The 6,998-nt window shown below is 40.3% G+C and overlaps 1 protein-coding gene across 2 annotated transcripts in view; it reads left to right on the top strand.

Annotated features, from left to right (window-relative positions):
- Window positions 1-2,241: 2,241 nt before the first annotated feature.
- The window catches only part of GALC (galactosylceramidase), a 38,582-nt gene continuing 33,825 nt past the window's right edge, over window positions 2,242-6,998 (top strand). For both annotated transcript variants that reach the window (XM_048070367.2, XM_013177123.3), the window contains exons 1-4: window positions 2,242-2,507; window positions 2,921-2,989; window positions 5,402-5,465; window positions 6,512-6,625. In XM_048070367.2, coding sequence (XP_047926324.2) covers window positions 2,274-2,507; window positions 2,921-2,989; window positions 5,402-5,465; window positions 6,512-6,625 — 481 coding nt within the window. In that variant the 5' untranslated portion in view covers window positions 2,242-2,273. The remainder of the gene's footprint in view (window positions 2,508-2,920; window positions 2,990-5,401; window positions 5,466-6,511; window positions 6,626-6,998) is intronic.

The following is a 6,998-nucleotide window of genomic DNA, read 5'->3' as shown; positions in this document are numbered from 1 at the left end:
CTGAACAGTCAATATTGGGAATAAGGAATCAAAGGGAGCAAGAGTGGAGACAACGCGTTTCATACATTTCTGGAAGTAAAGATACATGCAAAAAAAGCAACTCTTGGCAATTCAATTTTTGATACAAGCAGCACTTTTTTTTTTTTTTTTGAGATCTGGATATACACAGTATCTCAAATCACTCATCTCAGAACTACAGGTGTTTTTTGGGTTGGCAGAGACTGAAGTGCTACTAAGAAAGAACAACTGAAATAGAAAAGCATCAACACTGGAAAATTGTCTTATCTACAAAAGAAACAATGAATATTTTGTTTAAGTACTCAATAATTTTATTGCTTGTATTTGAGCTTACAAAAGGTTCAGATCACACATCGTTGTATGATGGACAAAGACATAACGGAAAAAAAAAAAAGCACAGAATTTACAAGTAAAAGCCAGGTTGAGATTCCTAACCCTGAATAAAAGTCCTTATAGTCCCATTATCCTCTTCTTCCCACCAAAAAAGATTTCAAATATATTTTTCTTCACCAGATGAAAAGGGGAGGTGTTCAGCACATCATACGATAGAAGTATGAGTTTTGAAAGCTGACATTTTTGGGCTCTTATGAGTGAACAAGAGAATGAATTCCACTTCAAAAGCCTTCTATCAAGAATAAATTGATATATCAAATTAAAAAAAAAATCACCAAAATTAAACAGCTAATTTGTCATGATGGCAATACTTTCTGTATTTGCACACTCCAGAAGTGCAAAGGTGCACTGTCTGCCAGAACAAATGCAAATTAGGACTATGAGCATAATTCTACCTCTGCCACTGACTCACTGTAGCCTTGAGGAAGTCACTGTCCTTCTGCACGTAATAATGACATTGTATAGCTCATTTGGGTGTGAGCAGGTTCATTAGTTAATGCTTGATATTGCTGTAAAGTGCAAAATGTTATGTGAGTGTTTGGTATTGTTATTAAAAAAAGAAATAAACAGGAAACATTAGTCAGGTAATGTCATCACTGAGACATTAGATTCCTCAATGACATGGACAATAGAGGCAGTGGCTCAATTAACAGCATTCTTTGTGGACAGAAACATGAAAAACCTGGGATTTCCTACAGCTCTAACACACTGTGTGCATGACGTCAGCCACTGCATCCCCCAGTGCCTCATTGCTCCTGAAACACACAGAACATCTGCTCTCTAAAACACCAAGGTCAATGGTCAGAAAGCTCTACTTTCAGGATTTTTATACAATAATCAAACAGATCTCCAGTCTCTTGACTACTTTCCATCTGAGCGGAATGCTCTCTGGATATGGATTCTGGCTAAAAACCCTGGCTTATCCTCATGGAAACTTTTGATGTATGTTATGTCACAATCTCAACTATTTGCCCATCAGCATATCCCACAAATTCTGTAAAACAGAAAGGGGTGCTCAGCTCTGCTCCCAGGAGTCAAAATGCAGTTTCAGCAGAGCCCCTTGGGGGTCCTGCTGTGGATCTAACTAGGCTGACTAGGATTCCCTGGGAAAACCCTGGGGTTGCCAGCACCCCTCGTCAGGGCACAGCCTCTCCCTGGGCGCCCCGCACCCCAGAGCCGCTCCCAGCCAAGCCACTCGTTCTTGTGCAAAAGACCAAAGGTCTTTCTTGCGCCGTGCTGGGGTTTTTGCCTATAAAGTGCTTATGTTGCCTACAGTATGAGGGGTGTGGTGGCAGCCCGAAGATGGGCTGAGGGCTGCACAAAGTCAGTCACAGCTACTGGTGGCCAGAAGCTGGTGAGGGCCTGGCAGTGAGAGATGTACCGAGATGCACTGGAGAAAGGATCCACTTGGTAGTGGATGAGGGGCACTTTGGTGTCCATCTCGCGACTGGGCTGCTCATGCTGCACGATGTGCAATTTCGCTTTGTTTTCACACACACAAAAAAGCCCGCACCCCCGTTATCACAACGCATCCTCTCCACATTCCCACACCCAAAATGGCTCCTCAACGGCTTCACTCATACTCAGCGCCCACACCCAGCACGGCAGCCCGCTTCCACACCGCGTGGGACCCTCCGTGCCCTTTTCCAAAATGGCAGCCACTAACTTCAACCCGGCCTTGCCCGGTACGGGCTGAAAACCCTTCCCCCGCTCTTTCCCTTTAGCAAAATGGCGGCGAAGCGCGCTCACGCCCCGCCCTCCGCAGGTGATTGCCAGGTTGCGAGGTCACGTGGTGGGCAGTGTAGAGTCGCCGGGGGGCCGAGGCGGGGCGGAGCGGGGCAAACGGGGTGGGGCCGGCAGGGATGGGGCGAGACGGGCTGGGAACGGCCGGGCTGGGATCAAGCGGGATGGGGCCAGCCGGGCTTCCCCCGCGCTCCACGGCTATGCTCTGGGTTTGGCTCCTGCTCGGCTCCAGCTGGGGCCCGGGTCCCCCCGGGGTCGGTGCCGTTCCGCGTCCAACGGCCACCTACGTGCTGGACGACGGCGGCGGGCTGGGAAGGCAGTTCGACGGCATCGGCGCTGTCAGCGGCGGAGGGGTGAGTGCTGCCCTGGGACCTTGGCGAAGGGGGCTGCGGGGACGGCAGTGGGGGGTCTGAGGGGCCCCTCGAGCTCCCGGTGCCTTTGGTAGGGGGTGAGACGAGGCTGGGGGCTCGGGGAGAGCAGGAGTGATGCTGCTGGGGAGCTGCGCTTTGCTTGCGGTAAGTCTGTGTCCCTGTTCTCCAAAATTTCTTCTTTGAAGTGTATCAGAGTACCAAGCACTTAAAATCTGCAGAAATGTACCAGTGAAGGGTTAGAAAAACCTTGTTGTTTGTGCTTAGCAGAGCTCCTGGTGTTATGTTCACTTCTGTAGTTTTATTAACTACACAAAAGTGCCCAGGCTGAAAAATTGGGATATATTTATGTATTTGAAAGCTAAGGTGTGCATATTTTCACTTTCTTTCTGTTTTAGGCCACGTCTAGGCTCCTTGTGAACTACCAAGAACCTTATCGCTCGCAGATTTTAGATTATCTGTTCAAGGTAAAGTCTGCTTCGCTGCTATTCTGCATGAAATCAGGCGTTATTATTTCTTATTGTTGAATGTTGGGACTCATCTATAGAGTATTCAGTATTATTTAGGATTAGACAAACTTCATCTTATGAAGCATTTACTTCAAAGTTGGTTGTTTGACTTGACACCTCAGCATTGTAGAAAAATAGAAAAAGTAATAGGTTGTATTAGTAACTGCAGGTTGTAGATGGCTGTGTAGCTAAAAGAGTGGAATGGTCTAGCTCTGAGAGAGGTTAGATCTGTTAGTGCTAGGTTGTATGCTAATTCACAGTGTAGTGAAACACTCATTTAGCTTTCTTTTTTGAAAAGGTCACGTAACTGTTTGCAAGATTAGTAATCATGAATGCAAAGCTTACGCATGTCAAATATTTTTTTCAGGCTTTATTTTTATTATGGTTTAACCTTGCGTGTATTCTTGTGGGATAAATATTTTATTTATTTTTATTCTTCTCTCATAAAGAATGAGCTTCTTAGCTCTTCACAAGAGTTTTGATTCTGTGATGAAGAGCTAGGAGGCTCGTTCTTCTGGGACAAGAATAGAACCAGCAAGAGTAGTTGGTAGTCTAGTGTGTGAATTCTGAAACCAAAGGAAGGAGTTGCCTTCCTTCAGAATATGACATCTGTCAACATTATATATCTGATAGGTGCTAACTGTAATAATGTTGTTTTTATCAGAATTTTAAATTTTATTTGTTGTCCTTGACAGTCAGCATGTTGTTCAGGAGCTTATTTCTTCAAATTATTAAAATTACTCTTTTTTTCCTGTTTTCAACATATTTTTATCGTTCATTTGGGGCTAATGAGGGCTAAATTGTTTTTGTGGCTAAAATGAATGGCATAGTCGTTTGTTATGATTGTAGGAAGTGGGTCAGATGGTTTTTATTTGAGTACAGATAGATTCACAAAATGTGAAAACTTATGCAGGGACTGCATCATATCAATAGACTGCCTGTTCCAAACTAGTGTACTTCCAGTACAAGTGCAACTACTGTAGAACGAGTACAAATATTACTGGTTTGTAAGCTGCTTTAGTTAGCAAGTGTAACCTGTGGAGTTACTCAACTTAATATATGGTAAGATTATTGCCCTTAACAGTAATAACTTGTTTTGCTTTTGGCACTGTAAATTACTCTGCTGAAAGAGGATGTCATGTCACTTTCAAGTAGTGTAATCCAGATGGCTGGAGGGGAATAGTTTACTGTGTAGTTTAAAATTGGTTACAAAGGTTAGAGTAAGGCATAATGTCTGACTGGAGTTTGGAGACCAAAATTGTGTGCTACAACACACGTTATGAGTTTTCTGAAGGAATCAACAGGATTGTGATAAAATCTAGCTGAGAGATTGTGGTTTTCAAATAATTTTTGCTATGTTCTTTACCAAAACTTCTGAAAATGTCAAATAAGTGGGAAACAACTTTGCCTCATTCTACTTACCTTTTAATGCCTGATTTATATAGTAGAGATGAAAAAGGGTATGTATTAGAAGTTTAAAATAACATATGGAGGACTCATGGTAAACTGGGAAATATTTGCTTCTTATTTAAAAACCAAAACACCAAAAAACTGTATGCCAAGCAAACTATTGTCTGTGTAGCTTTTTTCTTTAATTGAAGTGCATTCTTACATCTTGAAACTTTTTTTTAGATGCCAAAATTATACTTCGGTAATTCCATGGAGGAGGCCAGCTCCATTAGTGCTTATTAATATAATGATTAGTTCTAAGTTCTGGCTTGAGCAACTCTTAAAACCACCAATGGCTGAATGAACATACTAGGAATAGGATGACTTACGTGCTTAAATTCTGTATTCTGTCTACTAGTCAGAGGCAAGGGAAACAGGATAGTGGACCAAGTGGCCATTTGTTTTCCAGTATGGCAACTTTCCTCTTCTCATGCTTTCCGTCTGTAGGTTATTTCTGACCCAAATGTATGCTCTTTCACATAAGAAGTGTAATCCTTTAAACCAATGAACAAGTTAATTACAAGGATAACAGCTCTGATTGTTTGATTTTTTTTTTAAAAGGAAATAATAAACTTGACTTATAATAACATTAAAAATACTGTTGTGTTCCTTATGTAGCTCATTCTGCATTAAGAACTCTTCAATATTTTCTTTAACATAATCAATTTAAAATCTACAGAGTGGGGGGAAGTGTCATTAACTGTGCAAGAGTCAGTGAAACTGGCTAAAGATAAATTTTTATTTATCTTTACCAGTTTCTTTTGGAAGCAGAATTTCTTGTAATCTCACGTTGCACCTGATATGGGTGTTTAAAAATAACAATAAAGTATTGAATTTCCAGCATCCTCAAAACTGTGCACTTATTTGTTTCACAGTTCTTTTCAATAGTCTGACTTCTCTCTTTCTTTCTCTTTTTCCTAGCCAAATTTTGGTGCCTCTTTGCATATCCTCAAAGTAGAGATAGGAGGCGATGGCCAATCAACAGGTATGGATTTTGCAGGGTTTAACTTTTCATTGCAATGTGCTGTTAGAAACATGTCCTGCATGCTGCACTTCAGTTAAAAAATGCAGATATGTTATGTAGTTCTACTGAAGTTGCACAAAAATATCAGAAACAATGCCAACTTGTAGAAGAGAAATTTACACGAAATTCTCAATATAATGGTTAATAGGTTGCATTCTAGACCAAGTAAGTTCTTTTTCCTTCCAAGATTAGGGAAGCTTTCTGAATTGCAGAGCATTTCTCAAACACTGGTTTTGCAATACAAACGCTGTAAAACTTTTCTAGGGCTAGGTAATATATGTCTTAAAAACATGAAAATGCAAAGACAGCTGATCAGAAGCAGTTAGGTTTCTTTGGTTTCATGAGCTGCAACATTTCACTGGGGTGTCTTGTCTGAAGGATACTGCGCGCTTTGTTTTTGCCTGGCCACAATTGCAGGTGAAAAAGTCTTGGTGCAATTTGCCTAGTTTATTGTATTTACGTATAGGAGAAATGGAGTAATACATGTTTATTAACTGTTTGTTATTGAAAACTAAGAAAGAGTAACTAAATTACAGTTCATAATGTTTTTTCTTCTTTCCCTCTCCCTCCTATATGTCAGCATTTAGACATAACCTGCTGATTATACTTTCTACCATGTTCTTTCCTTCTAATCTGTAGCATTTGCAGTAGTTAAGACCAAGATGATAATGCTAAATCTATATTTAGGATTATACCTGTGAATTTAAAATGCTCAATAGTTAACCAGATTCTGATGCAAAAAAAAAGAGGGTATAATCTTTTTTTAAAAAAAAACCCAAACAAATGGAAATTTATGCTAAGTTAATATGCTAAGAATGAAGGGTAGCAAGTCTTGCATGTTCCCTTCCACTACTCACTTTGCTTTGAAGCAAAACAAAGAATGTGTGAACCGTGTTAGAGTTATGTGCCTGCATACTGTGGCAGTGAGCAATACAGAGAACTTCATAATGTGTGACAGCTTATGACACAGAAGATAATTGTGAACTACCTGTCTCTTTCCTTCCTAGATGGTACTGAGCCCTCCCATATGCACTATGAAAATGATGAGAACTACTTCCGGGGCTACGAATGGTGGCTGATGAAAGAAGCTAAAAAGAGGAACCCCCAAATTAAACTGATTGGTAAATTGTTTCGTGCTTTAGGATTTATATGCTTTTTTATATGCTTTTTTTCTAACTAACATATCTGGTCCTTAATTAGCATAGTTATTTTAATGGACAAATGTTTTTGTTGCAGTAGGCAAGGTAGAGAATCTCTAGTGTTTGGTAATCTTGCATTGATATTTCCCTTAAACATACTATTTTGCTTTGCTATAGTAGAATAACATTCTGAGCAGTGAATCTCTAATAATTTGCTTGCATGAAGTGACATTAATGCTTAGATGTTATCACAGTGATGAATATAAATGATTTATTCTGAGGGGTGAATTTTTGTATAATAAGTAGAGTAAAAAATTGGGAGGAATAAAGTAAACTTACAGAAAGTATGGATCTG

This window comes from Anser cygnoides, chromosome 5 (genome assembly GCF_040182565.1).
Source record: "Anser cygnoides isolate HZ-2024a breed goose chromosome 5, Taihu_goose_T2T_genome, whole genome shotgun sequence".
Taxonomy (NCBI): Eukaryota; Metazoa; Chordata; class Aves; order Anseriformes; family Anatidae; genus Anser; species Anser cygnoides.
This window is presented reverse-complemented; position numbering and strand designations above follow the sequence as displayed.